General features: G+C 52.9%; 1 protein-coding gene and 2 long non-coding RNA genes across 6 annotated transcripts in view; 2 read left to right on the top strand and 1 right to left on the bottom strand.

Moving 5' to 3' along the window:
• The window catches only part of INSR (insulin receptor), a 98,836-nt gene extending 89,727 nt beyond the window's left edge, over positions 1 to 9,109 (top strand). For all 3 annotated transcript variants that reach the window (XM_037504794.2, XM_037504795.2, XM_037504796.2), the window contains exons 16-21: positions 106 to 350; positions 1,092 to 1,202; positions 1,284 to 1,443; positions 3,274 to 3,403; positions 3,710 to 3,844; positions 5,604 to 9,109. In XM_037504794.2, coding sequence (XP_037360691.1) covers positions 106 to 350; positions 1,092 to 1,202; positions 1,284 to 1,443; positions 3,274 to 3,403; positions 3,710 to 3,844; positions 5,604 to 5,958 — 1,136 coding nt within the window. In that variant the 3' untranslated portion in view covers positions 5,959 to 9,109. The remainder of the gene's footprint in view (positions 1 to 105; positions 351 to 1,091; positions 1,203 to 1,283; positions 1,444 to 3,273; positions 3,404 to 3,709; positions 3,845 to 5,603) is intronic.
• Positions 9,110 to 14,788: 5,679 nt separating this feature from the next.
• Positions 14,789 to 18,701, bottom strand: LOC119239820 (uncharacterized). Its single transcript, XR_005124005.2, has 3 exons — positions 18,658 to 18,701; positions 18,015 to 18,170; positions 14,789 to 17,474 (listed from the first exon to the last, which is right to left on the bottom strand). It is a non-coding gene; the product is annotated as an uncharacterized LOC119239820 (long non-coding RNA).
• A 243-nt stretch (positions 18,702 to 18,944) lies between these two features.
• LOC129145447 (uncharacterized) overlaps positions 18,945 to 23,704 on the top strand; it is a 29,877-nt gene continuing 25,117 nt past the window's right edge. For both annotated transcript variants that reach the window (XR_008550987.1, XR_008550985.1), the window contains exon 1: positions 18,945 to 18,995. This is a non-coding gene — a long non-coding RNA (uncharacterized LOC129145447). The remainder of the gene's footprint in view (positions 18,996 to 23,704) is intronic.

The following is a 23,704-nucleotide window of genomic DNA, read 5'->3' as shown; positions in this document are numbered from 1 at the left end:
CGCAGTCACCTAATGAATGTTTGTGGGGTCTGGGTGTTGGGGGCGAGGGGGGGTGCTGGGGCCCCAGAACCCAGTGGGGTGGGCGTGTAGATGAGTGAGGAGCAGTGTTCCCGTGTTCTGTGTATGTGCCGGACGAGTGGGAGGTGCCGCGGGAGAAGATCGCGCTGCTGCGGGAGCTGGGCCAGGGCTCCTTCGGCATGGTGTACGAGGGCAACGCCAGGGACATCATTAAGGGCGAGGCGGAGACGCGCGTGGCGGTGAAGACGGTCAACGAGTCCGCCAGTCTTCGGGAGCGGATCGAGTTCCTCAACGAGGCCTCGGTCATGAAGGGCTTCACCTGCCACCACGTGGTGAGTGTGGCGGGCGGCCGCGCCACCCCTTCTCCGGTCCTACCTCCACCACCCCGCCTGGAGCGGGTTCTTCGCTGCCCCATTACTTTCCGGAACCTTCCAGGGCTGTCCTCTTCCTGCCTCCTTCATAACCCTGAAATCATGGTGGTTCGCTCCACCCCAGCTCCCTTTAGCCCATCCCCTCAAGTCAGCACAGGCTCTTCCTGCCCTTCTGCTCACAGCGCTCCCTGAGCATCTCTCGGGGCCTCCCAGCCTTCCACCTTTGCCTCAGGCATGTTTAGGGGCCACCACTCTGTGCTTGGACCCCGCGCTGGTCTCGTGACCAGCAGATCCTCTCTCGCGGGGCCTCCAGCACAGCAGGCAGAACAGATGTAACCCAGCAGGCTACTGCCGCCTCTGCCCTGGGAGATGTCACCGGGAGCTGGGAGAGGAGGTGGGCTCAGAGGACGGGGCCCGGGCATCTTAAGGATGTAGGAAGTGAGCTGTGTGGGCATGTGAGGGGTCAGTCAACAGCCGTGCAGAGGCCTGGAGGGGGTCGGCCTCGTGAGCTCAGGGACATCACCCCTTCCTCCCCTGCCCCCAGCAAGGTGTCCACGCTGGGCTTTGAGCGGGGCAGACCAGGAACACAGGGTCACCACATTCCCCCACGACCAGGGTGCTGTGTGTGACAGGCGGGGAGGCCTGGGTGAGTGACAGTCTTCTGTGGCCCCTCATTCAGTCCCTCCCCGCGCTCCCCTACAGGTGCGCCTCCTGGGGGTGGTGTCCAAAGGCCAGCCGACCTTGGTGGTGATGGAGCTGATGGCGCACGGGGACCTGAAGAGCTACCTGCGTTCCCTGCGGCCGGAGGCTGAGGTGAGCGTCTTCCCGGCTCCCGCGGGGCCCACAACTGCGCAGGCCCCAGGGGCGCTGAGCACAGCCCTGTTCTGACTTCAGAATAACCCCGGCCGCCCCCCGCCCACCCTGCAAGAGATGATCCAGATGGCAGCGGAGATCGCAGATGGAATGGCCTACCTGAACGCCAAGAAGTTCGTGCACCGCGACCTCGCAGCGCGGAACTGCATGGTCGCCCATGACTTCACCGTCAAAATCGGAGGTTGGTCTGCCGTCCTGGCTTGAGAATGCCCCACGCTGATTTGGTTTTTGGTTTTTTTGTAAAGATTTATTTATGCATGCATGCAAGAACTGGGATGCAGGCCAGAGATGCAGGGGGTGGTGAGAGGATTCACAAGAGACAGAGTGGGGAGCAAAACAGGGGGATCCACTGAAATCCACTGCTGAGGGCAGCAGCCGGGAGACAGGAGAGGTCTGCTGCGCCATGTGGGTAGCTCCCTGGCTGAGATCAAACTCAGCCTGCAGAGGCTGCGGACAGCTTCATAGTGCTGAGATTTGAACCCTTGCACCACCAGGAAGGCCCCCACGCTGATTTTCATTTCAGGAGTTTTCTATAATCTTTTTGGATGATGTAAAGGAGCAGCGTTTGGGTTGGGGACCTGTTTTCCAACTAATTTTAATTGCATTCATTTATTCACTCATTCTTTGAATATTATTTGTGACCCCCGAACATGCAGGTCACCAAGGGGGGACCTTGGGCGCAGTGATGACCAAGTCGCCAGGATTCTCCTGCCTGCCTATGGCTTGGAGTCTTGGCACAGTAGCCACGGGCTGCGTGTGCTCATTCATGTTCAAATTAATTTGAATTAAGTAAAATAAAATATCGAGTCTGTCATTTGCACTGGACACATTTCAGGCGTTCAGTAGCTGCCTTGGGCCAGTGGCTGCCATACTGGACATGTTCACAGACAGAGGGTTCTGCTGGACAAAGCTGTTCCAGATGAACAATAGAGCAGTCACTGCTCCTGTGAACAAGACAATGAAGACTGGGAAGACAGTGCTGACGGAAGTAAGGAGTTCCGTGCTAGAGAAGAAATCCTTTCTCTGTAAGGATACCAAGCATCGAAGAGTTAGCAGTTGACCTAAGTGACAGCATCACGGTGTGGGGGTGCACGTGGCGGGCGCTGCGGTGCACGCCGAGGCTGGGGGCTGGAGGACAGTGGACGTGATGTGAATGAGATGCGTGCAGAGAGGAGCGCGAGACAGGAAGTCTGGGCGGAGAGAGGTGGTTGCCACCCCCAGGCGGGTCTTGCAGGATGTGGCGAGTCGTCCAGATGGTCTCCCCACACAGCCGGGGAAGCAGGATGCACCAGGGTTCTGTTTAATCATCAGAAAGACGTGATCTCATGTCAGCAGGGAAGAGGAAGTGACGCCCTGTATTCCCCAAAGACCTTATCCTGCCGTAGGAAGGTGGCAAGCAAGAGGGGACATGGCCCTGTTCAGTTTCTCCTGGACAGTGGGTGTCGGGGTCAGGATGGAGGGAGGGTCCTGTGGCTGGAGGTGTGGTGGGCCTGGGTGGCCAGAGTGAGGAGGAGAACAGGATGGATTCGAGGGGGCGTCACGTCACGGTGGGTGGGCAGGACTCCTCGCTGCCTTGGACATGGGGTATGAGGAAAGTGGGTGGCCAGTGAAGTCCCTAGACATGGGTTTCTGGCAGGGTACCTGGCTGACCGGTGGGGCCGCTTGCAACAAGGAGCAGCAGGCTGGCCGCAGAGAGTCAGAAGCTCAGTCTGGGAAGCCCGTGCAGCCGTGGGTGGGAAGGGACTGCTGGGAATGCGGCTCCTGAGCTGTAGGCCGAATGTCGCCTCTGCCACTTGGGGATTCCTTTTCCTTCCCTTGTAAATCGTGGCCGCCCCCCGCTCCCTGCATGAATACATTTAGAATTCATTCTCACTGGGTTTAGCCACCACCCAGGTGGGCACACCTCTGGGGCAGGTAAGTCTCCTTGAGGCTCTACAGGAGGGGGTGGTGAGGGTGGTGGGCACCGGGCAGTAGGCTGAAGGTTAAGAACATGTGAATTGTCTGTTGTTAGACTTTGGAATGACCAGAGACATCTACGAAACGGATTACTACCGGAAAGGGGGCAAGGGCCTGCTCCCCGTGCGCTGGATGGCACCGGAATCCCTGAAAGATGGGGTTTTTACCACTTCTTCCGACATGTGGTGAGTTGTGTGTGGACTGGCAGACAGAACCCTGGGCCAGAATTCCAGGCTGCTTTGCTGGCGTGACTGGCTAGAGAGGACACTTAACACTGGCCTTCCTCATGACCTCCCCATCAAGATGAAGGGACGTCCCCCTGGGATCGATGCAAGGCTGCCGTGGTGTTCTGGTTGAGGCTAATCCTATTAGTATTTCTGAATGGCAGCATAAATCATTTAATGAACTGGTCGAGCAGGTCTAGTTAACAAAGACATGATGGTTGTGTGTTTTGATGGTTTCTTGGCTCTGCTCTTGACTGTCATTGGCAGGTCCTTTGGCGTGGTCCTTTGGGAAATCACCAGCTTGGCAGAACAACCTTACCAAGGCCTGTCTAATGAGCAGGTGTTGAAGTTTGTCATGGATGGAGGGTTTCTGGATCAACCCGACAATTGTCCAGAGAGAGTGTAAGTGTGGAAGGGGGTCAGAGTGGGGAGTGTTTATTAAAAAGACTTTGTCCTTTGTATGCTTGTGTTTGCATGTCACGTCCACACGTGTGCTGGTATTGCATGCCGTGTCTGCACGCGTGCTGGTGTTTGTGTGTCGTGTCTTCTCATGCATGCTGTGCTTGCAATCATATCTCTACATGTATCCCGTATTTGCACGTCATGCTCACATGCACACGGTGCTTGCACATTGTATTTCTGCATGCACATTTGTGTTTACCTATCATGAGTACACACCAGCTTGTGTCTACATACACTGTCTTCACTGTACATGTTGCTGTATTACATATCTTTGGAAGGTCACATAAGGAACCTGGAAGCAGCTACCCTGGGAGGGGGCCGGGGACTGGAGTGGGGCACTTATGCGAAACTGTCTACTCTTTATATACCTAACATTTTGTGAGGAAACGGATATGATGCTATATGTCAATTATATCTCAATAAAAATAGAAAAATTAATCACTAAGCATAAGCATTCAAAATATTTTGTCAGGGATGTGTGTTAGATAGTCCTCCTAATTGTTTTAAATTTTAGCTATAAGACCAAATGGACAAAACACATGTGCACTCCATTAAACATGCACAAAAAATTGAAATGATGTAAATTTCCAGGAATAGGAGAATTGTCAATAAGTTGATAGATTAATAGGCGGTAGCAATGGAAATTTCAAATGATGCTTATGGAAACAGTATGTATGTAGCAAATGTCTCCAAATAGAAAAGAGGTTATTTTGAAGGATAGTTGTATGTCAGCTGTGTTTTCTCTACATCTTTGGGTGTTTTTTAACTTTCTGCATTTATTACACATAAATTCCCTTATCAGTGTTTATTAAGAAATAATCTTGCTCTCCTGAAAAATCCATGGAGCCAGACTTTTAATACTTTATTACCCCCAAAGTAAGACATCAATTAGCAAACATCATATAAAAACAAGTATGAAGCAGGATCTCTGAGAAAAGTATTTCTAAACATTGCCTCCTGAAGTTTCTTTTCTGGTCATGCCACTTAACAGCTGGCTCTTATTCTAGGACCAGAGAAATTAAATAGGCCCTAAGGTAGACTCCCACAAACTTTCTGTAAAGAGTCATACTGTAAATATTTTAAACCTTGTAGTCCTCATGGCTCTCTGGTAGCCCCTTGATTTTGTTGTGAGACTGGAAGGCAGCCAGATAAACACATAAATGAATGGGTCTGACTGTGTTAATAAAACTTTATTAACAAAAACATACAGAGGGCCACATTTGGTACATGGGCTGAAAGTCTACAGCCTCCTACCCTAGAAGAAGTTACAGGGGGAAAGGAAGAGATAAATGAAAACCATGCTCCCTGCTGCTGTCTGGTGTTTTCTTGGCTGAATCAAGTCATAGCCCCTCTGCGAGCGGGTGGGCTAAGCTGCAAGATGGCCGCTCAGAGCTGGCCTCTCGGTTCCGGCCACACAGCTGCACCGCGACGTGCAGTCATAAGTAAAATGGTGAACGATGCTCATCTTGTGGCAGCGTCAGGAGAGGCCCTTCTTGACCTGGCTGGAATGAGGCCGCTCCCTTGGGCGCTCCTCCAGACCACCTTTCAGCAACACAGTAGCTGTTTCTGCCTTAACATTGTCGGCACTTGTGGGTCCTCGCTGCTGGGAGCCTGGTCTCTGGCTTCTGTTGGACGCTAGGGCAGGGGACGGGGCTTCGTGGCCGGGCCCCCCCTCATCCCGTGTCCCTCTCTCCCGTAGCACCGACCTGATGCGCATGTGCTGGCAGTTCAACCCAAAGATGCGGCCGACCTTCCTGGAGATCGTGGACCTGCTCAAGGACGACCTGCACCCCAGCTTCCCGGAAGTTTCTTTCTTCCACAGCGAGGAGAACAAGGCGCCCGAGAGCGAGGAACTGGAGATGGAGTTTGAGGACATGGAGAGTGTCCCCCTGGACCGCTCCTCGCACTCCCAGAGAGAGGAGGCCGGGGGCCGGGACGGCGGGTCCGCGCTGGGCCTCAAGCGGAACTACGAGGAGCACATCCCCTACACCCACATGAACGGGGGCAAGAAGAACGGCCGGATTCTGACTCTGCCTCGGTCCAGTCCTTCCTAACGGTGCCTGTGGGGGGCTGGGTTCCTGTCTTCACTTTCCTCTGGATTCGAAGGCCTCTAGAAAACTCAGGATTCCCACACGACTCTGCCACAGTGTCAGACGGAGCTCAGAGATCATTACATTTCTGTTCCTCTTACGACTGAAAACATTGATTGCCAGCCTGACCAGTCGTCAGAGTATTTAACTGTGAACACAGGGGAGGGGTTTCCACAGCTGCTGTCCTTTCGGCCGTCTGGTGTCAAGCCAGGATGCTCTTTTATTTTTTTCCTAGTAGATTGAAAGAAAGCGCCTGTTTTTACAAAGATTTGTGTGCGTGTGTGCTGGTGTCTGAGCTACAGTGTAGAGCTTGTTTGTGGAACAAATATTTGAAAGAAAAAAAAAAATGCCCCCGTGGAAACCCAGGCTTGAGGGGATGAGCTGCCGGCGAGTCCCTCTCAAACAGGCTGAAGGATTTTTTTTCCCTTCACAAAATCAGTTCCTCAAATTGACCAATAGCTGCTGCTTTCATACTTTTGATAAGGATTGCAGTCCCAGCACGCCACTCACGAGTGTGTGTCTAGGCGAGACACGGCTGGTGGTGTGTGTGCGGGCGTGTGTGGGGTGCGCACAGACACGCACCTGCTTGCGCAGCATTCGTGCTGGGTGGACACGAAGGAGCTCCTGATCCCCCCGTTTCTCCTTCCTCCTCATCTGCTGGGAGACTTTACCCTCAACATATCCTTGTGTCCCACGTCTAGCCTCAGGAGTCTTTTCTCCCTTAACTTGGGTGAAAAATGTTTTTCGGGAGCTGAGGAGTAAGTAGCGTTTAGTTTGGGGTGATAGTGGGTCTTTTAAAGACCAAACAAAGCCAGGACAGAAAAAAAGGACAGGAAAAAGAAAGTACAGAGGTGACAGAGTTTTGAGAATATATTTGTGACATATTTAATTTTTTAAAAGTCTCCAGTGTCAACCTCGTAAGTTATTGACAGTTTCCTGGGACTGGGGGGAGAGGGTCTTGGGATGGGGAGTGGGAGGAGACACGGTGACCTCTTTGTTTGGTCTTAAAAGCATCCCTCTTTCTGGGAATAAAGCCACGTTAGCTGCTAACTCTGACGGACGTTGTAGGCCATGCTGAGGGCGGGGGTGCGGGGCTTGGTGGATGGTTTGGCTTCTGCTTGGATGAGCTGGCAGCAGCCTACAGGTGAGTCCGGCCAGACCCAGTGTGGCTCGGAGCTTCTGTCCCCTGTGTGTGCCTTGCTCGCTTCCTCAGCTGGGTGTGCAACGCCTACAGCTTTTGGGCAAACCACAGAGTCAGATGAAGAGGGACGGACTTCAGAACACTAAGCAATATATGCAGATGCTGGGCCCCCAGGCGACCCACCAGCCTCAGAACCGGCCTCCCAGAAGCTGCTCTGCGCCAGCGACCTGAGCTGTGTCAGGTGTGGGGCTGGAGAAGAACCCTCAGGTGCTGACGACGTCGCGATTCCTAAGAGAGTAGAGTCTGGAGGAGAAACCGCTAAGGACCTTCACGCACCGGGACTTCCCTAACGCGTGAATCCACCGTTTCTTCCCTTTCGGGGGGGAAACCACAGCTGCTCAAATAAAGGACACAGTGAAGTCATTACTTGGGTTCATCCACATCATCCTCCACAGGTTATTCCTGCGTGCATTTTCGCTCAAGCTTTTGATTGTTTCCTTCTCTGAAGAGCTGTGGGCTTGAGAACAGGACAGAGGCAATGGTGACCTCAGCTTCCTCACTTCTTAAGCACACAGGTAGACACGAATCCCAGTTGCCTACTGCGATTTTATTTATATGATTTGAGAAATTATAGCATGTAAAATATTTCTGGGGCGCCTCAGTGATTGGGTACAAGAAGCAAGTATACAGAAGTTATTTTCGCCAAATTTGTTTTGTACATATTAGAGGGTCTGGATGTCAATTAGAAAAACGTAGATCTAGGTATTTTGTTGTTTCCGTAGTCAATTTGTAGTGGCTGTGTGCCACAGTAGCAGCAGTTTTCACATTTTTCTAATTAAGAAAGGTTTTCTTATATTAGGGGAAATTATTTATTTTAATATATAAAAATCACTGTAAAAATCACTTTCATAAAAAAAAAAAAAATGGAGCGCATGTAAATTTTTATCCAAGAAAAATAAACAGGTGAATGTGGGGTAATGATTTTCTTTCCAGCACAGTCTACCTCAGTGTATCATTAGGATGTGGTTTAACAATGGACATCTTTGAGACTTTCGAATCCTGCCTGGATCTCATCTGAATCGGGGAAATCTATATTAGCTGATTCTGGAATGCCAGAGACTAGGAAGAATCTCGAGGGAGGGAGTTTAGATAGACAAAGTGTGGTTTTTGTGTGAGCACAGATCCTTTTCCTGGCCGAGAAAATTCTTCTCTGAATTTAACTTCCTTTATTTTAATCCATCAGTTGACACCAAGCTCCCCAGACAAGCCCTCATCAAACAAGGCATTAGCGTGCCTGTGATGTGTGAGGCCCCAGGCCTCAGCCTCCTGCCTTTATTGGGGAGCAGATGTCTTTACTGGGGTAAAGACAGTCTCCAGTTCAGGGCCAGCACCCCACTGTCCCACTGTGTTCCCCCAAGTGGGCACCCCCAAGCCCTGGGCTCTCTCTGTGCCTTCTTCCCTCTCCTTTCAGGTTGAGATCCGTTTTGGGGTGAAAAACATCACACTCGTGGCACTCCACACACAAACACCCAATACAGTGTCTCCTTTTATTTTCCAAAAAGGGGGGGGGGAGCATGTTGAGAAATTCTGATCCCAAACCCACCAGCATGCCCGATACAGTTATCAGAACCATGTCCCTCTGTTTTGGGGTCTGGTTGATTGCAAGCCAATCCCTTCTGGCCTGGTGGGCCCTTGAGACCTTGTGTGCAGACCCGGGCAGAGCCTTGTAGTCAAGGCTTCGCCGCGTTCAGCGGCCTTGGTTGCTGCAGTAAAGCAAGCAGCGTTGGGTCACAGTTCTGCCTCCTTCCGCAGCAGATATTGTTGACTACCACCAGAATGTTCTGGAAAGGCCTGGCTGTCCAGGGGATTTGTTGTGATGAGTTACAAAAAAAAAAGCCGGCTTGAGTACTTGTGTGTGACGCTGTCTCACTGTCACGAAACCCTTTTCCTTGATGTGGCTTTGGGTGGTGTTTGCATCCCGGAGAATCCCCACTTGCTCCCTGAACCGGGGAGCGACCTGCGTGGCATTGTTTGTCCTTGGGACTGTCCTGGGTGCTGTCCTGTTTCAAGCGAGCAGGAAGGAGAGAGGATGCAGCTCTCCAGCAGACGTTGAGCACAACTGAAAGAAAATGCACAAATGGGTGCAAGGCACTGCCCCGCAACTGGGGACCACCCCTAGCTCCCCACATTGTCCCCCATGGCGCGTGAGTGTGCAGTGGGGTGGCTTGCTCCGGCCACGGGCGCACCGCCCCGGATGCCCACGCCGGCCGTCGGGCGAGCACCACAGTCCCAATGGCAATCACTGCTCTGCTCTGTGGTGGGTGGAAGTTTGGGGTTGAATGTCTTTTGGATGCTCCTTGGTGAGTCGTGACACCTGAGGCTATTTAGAAATTAGGGCTTTGTTGGGGGCTGGGGAGGGAGGAAATGCCTTCAGAAAATCTTCCAGAATGTTCTTCAGAATATTAATTGACACCAGAGGTGAGGTTGGGAGTGCGGAGAACTTCCCAGCCTTTGTTCTTTCAAACATGGGAATAATGTAAAGGGTTCTAGGGGCTGCAACTGAAAGTGAATGTTTCTTTCCGGTCCCCTAGAAAGAGGGGAGCAATGAATTTGTGAGCTCACGGTTGCGCTCTCATACCGTTCAAGGTACAGAACCAGCCATGGGGCACATTTTTATTTGGGTGCAGGCCCTAAAAATCCTTGGTCAAAATCGCATCTTGAGCGGAGCCCTTGGTCCCCTGGAGACAGAAGGAGCGGCCTGCACGAGGGCGCGGAGCACACGTCGGGCAGGCAGCTCCGGCTGTGCCTGGGGCCTCACCCTGCCCCAGCGGACACCTCCCGCCCCTCAGCTTTGTGCCCTCACATGTGCCGTGGCTTGTGTGGAAAACAACTCTTTTCTGAAACCCACCAAAAGCTCAGTTATTTTTTGTCTGTGTTTTCCTACAAGAGCCAAGTAGTGCCATGTACAGAATATGCCTTTCTTTTGAATATCAGAATCACTTTGCATGTATAATATGGGATAATTATCTGTTTATATTAAAATTCTGAATAAATTATCTGAGAATATCTTGGTTTTGTGTGGTGTCAGGAGAGGACCTGTGAAGTGTGGGTTGTGGCTACAGCTTGGGCTGTGTGGAAGGAAACCTCCGGAAGCTGTGAGCAGCTGTTTGAGAGAAGCAAACATGCAGATGCTTCCAGACCACGAAGCAGGGGAGGACTGCCCCTACCCCCAGGGCTGACATTCCTTGCTACAGGCCCATGTGGGTGGACCTTCCACTTCAATGAACCATTGGGCTGTCAGCAAAGTCATAAATCATTTTTGCTTGAAAAACAAAGAATACATCCAGACTTTTCTGACAACCCAATATTTCCATATCATTTGATAACTGACACCCCCAAGCACCCCAGGATTCACCTCAGTCTCCCCGTGAGATCCTGGGGGGCCTGCAAGGCCCTGCTCTCTTTACACACTAAATATTTTTAATGTCCTCCTGGGAGTGCTAACCTGACCTGGCAGGCAGCCAACCAGCCGGGGGGACAACGGCTTGAAGGAAGACTGTGAAGGGCCTTCCTTGTCGGAGGCCGGGGGTGGTAAGGAAACAGGGCCCCACCAGCTCCCCGTGTGACTTTGAGCAAGTCACGGGACTTCGCAGCCTTGTTTTGCTGTAGAACAAAAGCCCCCAGACCGTGTGGCTTAAAATAGCAAACATTTCTTTCTTGCAGTCCTGTGTGGTGGCTGGGTGGGAGCGCAGGCCACGGCCCACACTGTGTGAGGCCTCTGCTGGGTCTTGGGGCCCTCCGCCCTCTGGGGGGCTGGTGGGGGCTGCTCAGGGGGCAGTGGGTGTGGCAGACCCAGCGGGGAGAGAGAGCAAGCTTGAGGTACCAGTGCTTTCCAAACATCCGCTGCGTGGTGTCAAACACACATCTGCTTGTCAGGAGGTCACATGGACAGACCCAGCATCGGGGGCTGCCTGAGAGCTTGGGTACAGGAGGTGGGAGTCCGTCCTGCAAGAATTGCCTACATGTCTGTATCGGCAGGAATGGGCACGGGGCAGGATCTTTATGACCCAAGCAGATGGGTGAAGGAGAGAGTCCTGGAGTCCTCAGTGGTTTTTCAGGCTTTATTGGGATTTTACTGGGTACACGGCAGGCAGAGGTACTGGGGGGCCAGGAGGCTGGCAGGCCTCCCAGCCCCTGGCAAGACTGCACTCTTTCTGGGCTCTCCGGCCTGCTGTTGCGTTCTCTCTGCTTCTCTTGTGGTTCTGCTGGCGTCCCGTCCCCGTGATGCCGCCCATATGAGCTCAGTCTCTCAGCCCAGGTGTACCCACTTACGCATGCCCACACCCCACTCCAGGTGCCGCCATCAGGCATGCGTTGAGGACCGCAGGGATCCATCATCCATCCTGATGGCGGGAGGGCAGAAAAGCCTGATGCTTTTTCATTTACTCTACAACATCTCCCTTGATCCTCCTTTCACTGAAGACAATAGACCCTGCTCGGCAGGACCATAGTGAGGATCAAGCGAGGTAACAGCCTTCTCATTCTCTCCAGGTCGTCCTCCCTACCCCGAGTTAATGTGTTTCAGGCAACAGAATCTTCTTACAGTGCTAGAGAAGAAACAGCCGGGAGTTGTGAAAGTGTCAGTGGGAAGGTTTTTATTCAGGAGCTACTGCAAGAGGAGAGGGTCTGCCTAGCACTGGGTTCCGCTCCCAACACAGTGTGAAGTGGGGGTGGCTGGTCAAGGTCAGAGTCTGGGGCTGTGGATGAAAATCACTGCGGAAACGTGGGCAGGTGGGTTCTGATTAAACAGACCTAAGAGGATCCTGCTGAGGACAGGTGGGGGGCGGGTCACATACTACACACGTGAGAAACGTAACCCTTCACCTGTCACCCGTCTGTAGTGCCCGGAAGGCACCGAGCTGGTTCTCTAAGACCCGAGCAGACGGGGTGAAGGAGGAGCCTTGGAGCCCTCGGTGGCTTTTCAGGCTTTATTTGGGATTTACCTGGTGCAAGGCAGGCAGGGGTGCTGCGGGGCCGGGAGGCTGGCAGGCTTCCCAGCCCCCAGTGAGTCCTCTCTCTTCCTGGGCTCCCCGGCCTTCTCGTGGTCTCTGCCTCTCTGCTGGTGCTGCTCTTCTGGTCTGCTGTTCCCGCTTGTTCTCTGCTGGTGGTTCTGGTCTGTAAGGGGCAGGACATGGGCACAGGTGCAGGTTTTCTGATCCCATGCAGACCGGGTAAAGGAGGAGTCAGAGTCCTCAGTAGTTTTGCAGGTTTTTTATTTGGGGTTCACCAGGCATATGGCAGGCAGGGGTGCTGGCTGGGGGCTGGGAGGCTGGCAGGCCTCCCAGCCCCCAGCAAGTCTTCACTCTATTTGGGCTCTCTGGCGTTCTCTGCTTCTGCTTCGGCTTCTCCTTCAGGTTCTGCTGCTGCTGGCTGGGGCTGCTGGCGTCCCCCCGTGACGCCGCCCTTAAAAGCACAGTCTTAGCTCAGCTGAATCCCATCTACCTATGCCCACACCCTACTCCAGGTGCCCGCCATCAGGCATGCATTCAGGACAAGGATCCATCATCTATCCTGATGGCGGAAGGGCAGAAAAGCCTGATATTTTCTTTACCCTACAGTCCACCCCCTCAGGGTTTTCTGCCATACAGTCTATACATACATATACAATTTTCTAAGCAAACAAACAATGCAGCCATGGCCCACAAAAGCAAATACATCAAATATAACAAAATACAATATAACAAAATACAACAGAACACAAATAAGTCCAGGCAGGGCACCAACCAAGTGCAAAAGACAATTATTGGTACCAGCAGATGAGCCACCAAATCTGCTGCCGAAGGCGCTGCTCATACGAGGGAGGGGAATCACTCACGGCATCTACTATAACATACCAGGAGCCGTCAGGCTTCCTGGCCTTCTCTGGCTGTAGTCTCGGCTACAAGGCACACACAGCATCCACCCCCAGGATGCACTAGCTCTGGGATTGGCAATTTTATTCTGTTGGGGGTAATCGCCAACCCTCAGGGTTTCTGTCTGCAGTCGCTCCAACACTCGGCCTTCACGGCCACCAATGCGACTCACAGACCCCTGCACTCAAGCCAACCCACTGCACAATCACATGGGTTGGGGATCCAAACTCTGCATTCGGCTTGGGCTCCACCCCAAGCCACATTCCCCACCCGTCCCCCAAGGACAGGTTCCTCAGCTCCTCACCCTCGCTCAAGAATGACCAGGGCATCACCCACAGGTGATTTTACGAGACTCACAGTTCTTCAGCATACTCAGGCTGCTTAACAGCCACTTTAGGGCTTCTCAACTTAGCATCAGTACCAGCTTTTGCCACCTTAGTTGGCTTTTCTCCTCCACCTGGCCACTGGGCATACACAGGCTGCTTTTGGCCATCTAGGCCCACTGGCCACCCCCAGATTCTCAAAAAATAAACATAACCTGCTAAGGTCCTCCGCCTTCTGGCGGGATTGTCAGTCCAAAATCATCAGTTCATCAGTCTATCAGTCCATTGTCCTCTCCCTGCTTCAGCAATGGCCTGCTGCCTCAGGGGTCATTGGCTGGTCCTATCCGGTGTCGTTGGCTGGTCCTTTCCGGTGTCGTTGGCTGGTCCTATCCGGTGTCGTTGGCTGGTCCTTTCCGGTGTCGTTGGCTGGTCCTTTCGGGCGTCTCCTTCACGCCAGGTCTCATCCTGTAGCTCGTGGACGTATCCATCTTCTATACCGCCATGGCGCCTCCAGCGTCGTCACAGGCAAAGTCTGTTCTCCTTAGTCCCTCCAGGTCTTCGGAGGGCTCCAATACCCGTCTGCACGGATCTTGCCGACTTACGCCAATTGTAAGGGGCAGGACCGGGCACAGGTGCAGGTTTTCTGATCCCATGCAGACCGGGTAAAGGAGGAGTCAGAGTCCTCAGTAGTTTTGCAGGTTTTTTATTTGGGGTTCACCAGGCATATGGCAGGCAGGGGTGCTGGCTGGGGGGCTGGGAGGCTGGCAGGCCTCCCAGCCCCCAGCAAGTCTTCACTCTATTTGGGCTCTCTGGCATTCTCTGCTTCTGCTTCGGCTTCTCCTTCAGGTTCTGCTGCTGCTGGCTGGGGCTGCTGGCGTCCCCCCCGTGACGCCGCCCTTAAAAGCACAGTCTTAGCTCAGCTGAATCCCATCTACCTATGCCCACACCCTACTCCAGGTGCCCGCCATCAGGCATGCATTCAGGACAAGGATCCATCATCTATCCTGATGGCGGAAGGGCAGAAAAGCCTGATATTTTCTTTACCCTACATGGTCCTCTCCCGGCATCCCCGCGACGCTGCTCCCATAAGCCCAGTCTCAGCCCAGGTTTACCCACCTATGTAGGCCCACACCCTATGCCAGGTGCATTTCAGGCATGCATTCAGGACCAGAGGGTTCCATCATCAACGCTGATGGCAGAGGGCAGAAAAGCCTGATATTTTACTTTTACCCAACACCGTCTTTCCCGCGTCCCCTTCACTAGTTATGCAAAACATTTCACTCCCACTCATCAGATGCGTGCACCCCCTCACCCCCCCAAGCAATCCTGACACCAGCCCGGTGCCCTGCAATGCAGCCGGGACACTGTTGCCAGAGACAGCCCCGATTCCACGGCTAAGAGCTGCCGATCCCAAGAAGCCCCGCCTTGAATTTGATCATTTGCTGGAGTGACTAACAGAGCTCAGAGGAAGACTTCTGTTCACCGGTTTATTGAAGAACAGGGTAAATGGCACAGGTGAATGGCCCGTGGGGAGGCACACAGGTCTGGAGGGTTCTACACAGGAGTTTCCGTCCCCATGGCACCCGCAAGTCCTCCAAGTCCCACACAGTGGGGGCCTCCTCAGGCAGGTATGGCCAATCATTGACTCAGTTTCCAGCCCTTCTCGCATCTCTGGAGGGTGGAGAGTGGAGCTGAAAAATCTCATAACTGTAACAACTGTCTTTCTGGCGGCCAGTCCCCACTGGGGTCAGCTTGCCGCCGGCCCGCGCCACCTCACCAGCACACACGCCCCCGGCTCAGGAAACCAACAAAGGTTCCCAGGCCCTGCCCAAGAGCCAAGGGCTGAGAGCAGCGTGTATTTCCTCTTGTCAAACTGATCGCACGGCCGAGGAGGGATGTGGTTAGATCTCAGGGCGCAGGGGTCGCTCCAAAAGACTCAGAAAGACTTTTGCCGAAACTGGAGGATGCAGGCCAGAGAATGGCAGAGGATCAGCCTCGAGGATGTCATTAAAGTCGAGTGGCTTGAAAGCCAAGCAATGACTGGATTTTCAAACTAGCAAGGCCAGGAAGCAGCCTTCCGACTCCTGTCAGAGTCTATATCCCTCATCAAGACACTAAAGGGTCTGCGAGACCAAAAGTGGGGAAGTGGCTGTGAGTTATCTCATTACAGGCCCTGGTCTGGCCTGCAGGGGCCGGTGAGGCGGCCGAGCCCCTGGGCAGTTCCTTGTTGGGTCCGGGATTCTGGACCTTCTACCCCAAGAAACTGGTATTCGATGACCTGAGAGATTGTGGCCGTTTGCTCTTTGGGAGCTTCGTCTCATGTGTTCCGTCTTTCTCACTTTTTTCCCCAGCTAGTATCTAGTTGGCTCTTTTTTTAGTTACTATTATCAGCAAGTGATCATGTTGGGGGCCTTGTGGCCAGCCCCAAGGACCTCGACTGACCCCCAGGTCGCCGCCAGGGCAGCTGGCGCGGCACGTGCTGTGAAGGCAGGCAAGGACCGCCGAGCCTCGGCAGTCGGGCGACGCTCCGAGGGCCGCGGGGGGACTTGTGCGCGAATCCCCCCCACAGCAGAACTATGAAAGGTGACTGACACCATGGAAACACCACCAGGTCAGGGGGCCCCAGCAGGAGAGACATGTTTGATCACCTGCCGGGCCACGGCCACCCGGAAGAGGTGGCCCAGGACGACTGGCCGACCGCGTCCTCAGGGACCTAAAGCCAGACAACCTGCTTTTGGAAACTGACCTGAACATCAGGGTTGCAGACTTTGGCTTCAGCAACGAGTCCACCATGGGCCACAAGCTGAAGCCCTCTGGGGCAGCCTCTTCTGCCGACCCAAACTCACCAGGACCCAAAGCACAGTGGCCCCAAGCTGAGTGTGTGGAGGCTGGGGGTGGGGCACCCTCTGCAGGACGCCCACACCTGCGCCTCTCAGTGGAGGAGCCGGCCTAGAACTGCCAGGTGGGTGCTGAGCAGAACGTGCCACAGCCCTCGGCCCCAGCAGGTAAGGTCGCAAGGCTGAGCGGCATGAAGAGAATTCAGGCCTTACATCGAGACTCCCCCTGACTATGAGACCCCCTGGCGCAGAGGGGATGTTATCCATGGGCTACGGGTGGGACCAGATCCGGGATCCATTGATGGGCTGGAAGTAGCGTAACCCCTGACCCGGGCTGCAGGAGACCCATGGCGGAGACTGACCCAGCACCATAAAGCACCCCTTCCGCTGATGCCGCCGACTGTGGGTCCTTCCCCAGCCTCCACAGCTCGGCCTGGGATCTTGTCCACTAAAGAGGGTTTCATTGAGCTGACCATTCCAGTCTTCGCTGTGTTTTGCAAGTCAGAAAGTCAGAGGCCAGGAGAGGACCGAGAGTCAGGTAGAAGGCCAGCAGCACAGCCAATATGCCCTCGAGGTCCCCGGCCTGGAGACAGGGACAGCCCCTGGCAGAGCCTCAAACGTGGCTTCGGGGCCTCCTCTGAGCACAGCTTCCCCATCGGTGCTGGAGCCCACAGAGGAACAGCTGCCCCCAGGGTGTGCCCTACAAAGGAGTTGCCCTCTGTGCTGGGAAATCAGTGGTGTGACCCCAGCCTCTTTCTCTGGCAACAGCCAGGACTGGTAGGGCGGGGGCGGCTCCTCAACTTTGCAAGAGCAGCAGGTGCTCAGGAATGGGTGACGCTAATGACAGCTCACAAGGTGGACAGCTGGGCAGGGGTAAAATCAAAGACTGTGGGGAGGTCATTTTGAAAGGAGAACAGGAAGAGTCTGAGCCCGAAGGGCCAAGCACATGATGCAGGAGATCACCCGGGCTGGGCCCAAGCAGCCCCAGGCGGGCTCAGCCGGAACAGGCTGTGCGGGCACGTGGCGGCCCGGCGGCCCGGGGCTGTGTCCCGGGCAGGACAGATGCGCAGACGGCTGAGGGGTCTCTGCATGGGATTCAAATCAAGGGGGCACCCAGCACCTCCGTGGCATTCAGTGGCATTCAGTGACGGGTGAGGCAAGGAGGTCAGGAGCTGCCGGGAGCTGGACGAAGCTCCGGAGAGGGTCCTTTCTCCCCCGCTGCACGTCTCTCTTCGTCTTTCATTTCTGTCAGGGAGGGGGGCTGGCCCTGGAGAAATAAACACAGAAGGACACAAAACTTAAAGGGAACGACTTAACTGTATTTTCTGAGTTGCTTTGAATGCCGGCTTGTAGGAGGTGAGCGCTGGGCAGTTCTAGAGAACACGGGAGCGCTACCACTTTCCACCGGCTCCCACAGTGACAGCAGGTAGCAGCAGCGCTTCCTACAGGCCGAGGCCTCTCCGTGCCATTTCACCTCCTTTCAGCCACAAACTCACTGCGAGCAGATGGGGATGCCCAGCAGGGCCTGCAGGCTGGCAGAGCCAGCAGGAGCCCCGCCCTCTGCCATCTCCCTGGCTCCCCTGGTGCAGGAGAGCTTCCGGATCTGGACTGGAGAGGGGGGTCCAGCGGGATGCTCCTCCATTCCTCTCCTGCCTCATGTCAAAATCTTGTGACCTAAGGGCCTCCCTGGTGGCTCAGTACGGAGATAACTTAAGTAAAAATGGAAAAGCCACACACAATCCATGAAAATTGATGCTAGATTTTTACCCCAAAAATATGAAAACACGGATGAAAGATTTATGCACACCTTTGTTCATAGCAGCATTATCCACAGCAACGTAAGTGCCCAGCAGCAGATGACTGCAGAAAGAAATTATGGAATTTGTTCAATTGGATGCTCAGTTATTTGAAAAGATGAAATTTTGCCTTTTGGGACAAAATAGATGATCTTGAGTTGATTATGCTGCAAGAAATAAGTCAGAAAGACAAGTAACAGATGGCTTGGCCTCCATGCGGAGTGTGAGTAACCGAAGCACAGAGAGTAATGCTCGGACCCTGGAAACAACGCTGGTCGCAGAGGGACAGCGAGGAAAGAGAAGGGGCTGCTGGAAAGGGGGCCGTCCCTGCCGCGGGGGTTGTAGTGGTGAGTGTGACGCTTGTGCACGTACAGGCGTGACGGCGGACCCCCAAATTCACACACAATGTGTAAGCAACAATGACAAAGGGGTGCAGTCCAGGGAAAGCGCAGCCCGAAGGCGCCTCTGCGGCCCCTGAGGGCTGGGGACGAGGCGCGGCCTGGGCTGGGGAGGCCGGAGGCCCAGGGGGGCGGCAGCCGCGGGCGGGCTCCGCAGCGGGGCGGGGGCGCGCGGGGCGGGCGGGTCTCGAGGAGGGGCTCAGTGACATCATTTCTTTCGAAAGCAGCTAAAAGATTGAGAGAACTTAACCCTGACCTTCATGTGAACCGCGCTGGAGACCCGGGGGGCGGCGCGGCGGCGGCGCGGGGGCTGGGGCTGGGCTCCCGCGGGCGAGGCGGGCGCAGGCGGCGGGGCGCGACCGGCGCCCCCGACGCGCGCAGGCCCCGACCCGCGGCCGCCTGCCCGGCCGGCGCGGCCTCCCGCGGCGCTGCCTCTCTCCGCGCTCACAGCGGGCGGCAGCGCGAGGCCGGCGAGGGGCGGCGCCCCCAGTCCAGGGGCGCGGGGCCCGGAGGGCCCGGAGGGTCCGGAGGCGCCCCCGGCGGCCCGAAGGGGGGGCCCGGAGCGGGCTTGCGGCCGCGCTTCCGTTTTAACCGGTAAGTTCACGCTTTCCAGGCCCGCGCACTCGGCGAGCGTTCCACGGAGCAACGGCCGAGCCCTCTGCGCCTGCAGCCTGGGGTCCCCCGCACCCCCAGGCCCCCCAGGAGGCGTGCCCTCAGAGCGGACGCTGGGCGTGGCGTGCCGTGACGGGGGCGTGCCATGCCGTGGTGGGGGCGTGGCTGTGGTTGGGGCGTGGCGTGCCGTGACGGGGCGTGGCTTAGGCGGCGGGGGCGTGGCGCCAGCGACGGGGCGTGGCTTCAGTGGCGGGGGCGTGGCTGTAGGGCAGGGCCCGGTGGGGGCCGGGGGACCTGCGAGAGGTGCTGGGACTCTGGCTGGTCTGCGACCGTCCAACCTGGACACAGGTCGTGCCACTCGTATCTCGCGGGCCCGGGCCAGTCGCTGGCGACTTCGGGGCGGGGTTTGGGCGGACCCCTGCTCTGCGGGGCCGGCGAGGCGGTTTCGGGGACACAGGACTGCAGTCGTCGGGGCGCCTGGTCCGCCGAGAGAACTGCTGGCCTCTCGTGTGGGTTCTGCGCCTGCCCAAAGGGGAATGATTCGGGGGAGGGAGGTGAAGGTTGGCAAACAGGCCGCCTGCAACTCGCCTTTGCCCCGCGTTGACGGCAGGACTCCCTGCCCACCCCCTGGCGCTGGGCCCTTGCGAATGGCCTGTCGGTCTCTTAAGAGCATCGTGTACTCCAGGTCCAGGAAGCTACTTGCTTTCCGAAGCTCTTTGAAAATCGGATATCCCAGAAACTTACTGTTTTGCCGGCTGCCCTCCACATGCTCCACTCAAAGTGTGCTATTTAGTCAGCTTCTGTTGCTTCTACGGCTAAAAATTGTGCGCATGACTTGCCAGGGCTTCTATGTCACCTGCCTTGTGGGGTGAGTTGGGAGAGCTCTAATTCTGAAGATCAAATTAATTTTAAAAGCATTTTATTTTGAAAAAGTTTTGACTTACATGAAAGTGTAACACTATCCAGGGTTGCAAAACTGTATCCAGGTTGCAAAACTGTACAGTCAATATTCATTTATATTTACTTAAATTTTGTCTCCTCATGATCTTCATTCCTTCATTCCTTCATTTTTGTCTCCTCATGATCTTCATTCTTGTGTCTTCATGTGGCAATGGGTCAGTTTCCCTCAGCCTGAAAATTATCCTTCGTTTTTCTTGAAGTATAGTTCTGGATTGATTTTTTTTCAGTTTTTTTTTTTTTTTAAATCCTGTCAGAATACTTTCTGCATTTCAAGGAATTTTTGTTGCTGTTTTTCATAGAATTTTGGGCTGCCAGATTTTTTTTTTTTTCATGAAACCCTCTAGAGATATTGTCTTCTTCCTTCCATAGTTTCTTTCAAAAAGTTCCTAGTATCACGTTGCTCTTTTGAAAGCAATTGTCCTTTTTCTTTGGTTGCTCTGAAGCCTTGCAGTGTCTTTCATTTTTTACAATTTGTGCACACATCCTCCATTTCCTTTAACATATTCCTAACTTCTCTGAGGTTCTTGTTTGCTAATTCCAATATCCAGAGTCCCTGGGCCCACTCCTATTGACCTACGTGGTCAGAGCAGAGAACACTTTCCTGTCTAGCTCTTTTTATCTTGTGTGCTCAATCTCGTTAATCCTTACGGAGGTTCTGAACTATGTCACCTTCCTCTGAATCTTTGGTTGTTATGGCAGGCAGTTATAAAATTAATAAATAGAATATATACCTTGAGTACAACAAATATATGTACCAATATATAACACTTCCATCCTATGAGGGCTAGATTTTAGATTCTGTGAGGAGCAGATCTCTCAGTTTTGTACTCTAGATGTAGTCCTTATTCTTAGTATTCTGTATTTGCTCTCAGGGCTTGACTTTCTAGGGTTTGAATAGGAGCCTAGCTGTTAAATATATATATATATATATATATAAACAAGGTCACTCCACTTCAGGAGAGCCCAAAAACCAATCTCTGAAATTTCTGCCCAGCTCCTCAGCTTGCAGGAGCTATTCTAAGCACAGCTGAGGTGCTTTTTAGGGATCTGAGAACTTTAAAGCAGATTTGGGGGGCTACTTGTCAATCCTTATTTTCTATTAGAAGATCCTCTGGAGATTTTTCAGGGGCAGGATGTCTTTTCTCTACGGAGCCCTGAAATCAACTATTTACCCAAAAAGCCTTTTTCATCCTTTTAGGATAGTATTTTAGAAACAAGACCTGGGTGACAGGTATTCTCTATGCTACTGCAAAGTCCCAGCTCCTAATCCTCCTGAGCTGACAGGTCTTGGAAATACACTAATGTGCACTACCCTGTGATTACCAACCCCCGCCCCCCCCGCCCCCATCGATCCCTACATGCATCCGGCCATCAAAGAGCATCAATTCATTCCGATAACTCCAATTCCAACCCAACACCAGTGTTCATTCTAGACTTCTCTTGTTTATAATATCTCTTTGACAGTGAGAAACTGGTACTCAATATTGATACTATATATACTTCTCGGCCCTCCCATACATCTATCAGAATTGCTAATCCATACCATTATGAGAAACAGTAGTTTGACCTAGAATAAAGGATTCATGGACAGTTCTTTTTGTGTTGGGCCTTATAGTATCTGACCAAAACAGTTTTCCAAAGTAAACTGGTTTCCTCCATTGAGGCTATGTTACTCATATATAACAGTTAGGTTCCCTTGCTAAAGCTTGCATCCCATCTTGTATTTCCTCTGCTACCTGATTAATTTCTATTTAGCCTCCAGTAATATTCATGCCTTTGGCATACAGTTCTATAGATTTCTGCAAGGTTAGAGTTGTGTATCCATCAACCCATCAACAACCTTGATAGAACAATTCCATCAGTCCCAGATTCTTTTGTGCTGCCTCGGTGTAGTTGTCTTTCTTTCTCCTTTTCCCTAAAAACCATCCATTTGCTGTTCTTCCCTAGTTTTGCCTTTTGCAGAATGTCATACAATAGAATCAGGCAATAAATGGCATTTTTTCCCTCTCATTTCTGTAACAAAATGTTTCAAATTGAGATAACTTACAGTGCAGCACACACATCTAAGGAGACAGCTAGTGCATTCTGACAAATGTACACACCTATGTGATCTACACTTCTTTCAGTGTATAGAACATTTCCACACCCCATCAAGTTCCTTCATGTCCCTTCTCAGTCAATTCCTGCTTTTGCTTAAGTTTATGGGCACATTATAGCCAAAAATTAGAGAATACATTTTTTAAACTTTAAAAAAAAAAGATTTATTTATTTACACAAGAGCTGGGGTACGGGCCAGAGGTGCGGGAGGGTGAGAGGATTCACCAGAGACAGAGCAGGGTGCAGAACAGGCAGAAGGACCGAAATACACTGCTGAGGGGAGCAATGGGCGAGACAGGAGAGGTCTGCCTCGCCATGTGGGAATCTCCCTGGCCAGCCGGGAATCGAACCCGCGCTGCAGAAGCCATGGACAGCTTCACAGTGCTGCGCTCAGTCCGCTGCGCCACCAGGGAGTCCCAGAGAATGGGCATGAAGCATTTGTTAAACTTGACCTACTAAAATCAGCAGCCTACATTTCACATTCAGCTGGACATTAACAGAGCATCACCTCAAAACCACCCAAAATTTAACAATTTTGGCTTCAACCAGCGGTTACTCTTAAATCCAAAAGAGAAGTCAAAGGCTCAGCAGACCAGAGCCAGCACTGCCAGTCAGAGGCTTTTGGAGTGCCTGTATCATGGTGGTGGTCGGCAGTTACACTGTGGTTTTATCACGATTAAAAGATAGCTCTTCCAAATTAGGCACAGTATACTTCCAATAAAAAGAATGGGCAAGATGAACAGGATGCAGGCAAAGGAGGCAAGCCAGATGGCGTTTCCTCCAGTGATGACCAGCAAAGTCGGACATCTCAGGGTTTCAGGCCAATCTCACAGATTATTTTCAGTATTGCTCTCTGACAACATGAACATTTTTTCCTTTTAGTAAATAAACGGGAGAATGGACATTGGGAAAGAAACTAAAAATAACTGCCATTGCAGGAGAGATAAACAACATCATAAAGTCCATTTACTTGACAAAAATGCCATTGTATTAGAAAAAAGGTATGTAGTGGGGCCTCCCTGGTGGCCTACAGGTTAAGTCTCAGTGCTACCCCCATAGTGGCCTGAGTTCGATCCCCTACCAGGGAGCTGACCCACAAGGCAGGGCAGACTTCTCCTGTCTCACCCGCTGCTCTCCTCAGCAGTGTATTTCAGTAGATCTGCCTGTTCTGCTCCCCACTCTGTCTCTGGTGAATCCTCTTACCCCCTGGACCTCTGGCCTACACCCCAGTTCTTATATGCATAAATAAAAATAAATCTTTAATAAAAAAAGAAAAAGGCATACAGCAAATAAAGTCTAATTTCCACCATGAGACTAAATCAACTCAGAAGGTTCAGAAATACATTTTTTACTATACATATTAATATTTTAGGGTAAATGACAATATATACAAAACCATGGGACATAATTTATGGTTTATTTTAGTGTACAGTTATAAATGCTTATACTAAAACAAAAAGACTTAAAATTCAGGAGTGGCCCAGCCAAAGGATGGGACAGTGACAAACGGAACCCCCACTCAGAACACTTTTGACTCTATAGGACTTGGCGTCCACGCAACGAAGAGCTGAGAAATCGCCACAGTGATTCCATCCCTAGGGCTCCCCTTGTGTGAGTCCTCACATTTCAACAAA

The sequence above is a fragment of the Talpa occidentalis genome, unplaced genomic scaffold, assembly GCF_014898055.3.
Source record: "Talpa occidentalis isolate TD23 unplaced genomic scaffold, MPIMG_talOcc4v2.1 talOcc4.12, whole genome shotgun sequence".
NCBI lineage: Eukaryota > Metazoa > Chordata > Mammalia > Eulipotyphla > Talpidae > Talpa > Talpa occidentalis.
This window is presented reverse-complemented; position numbering and strand designations above follow the sequence as displayed.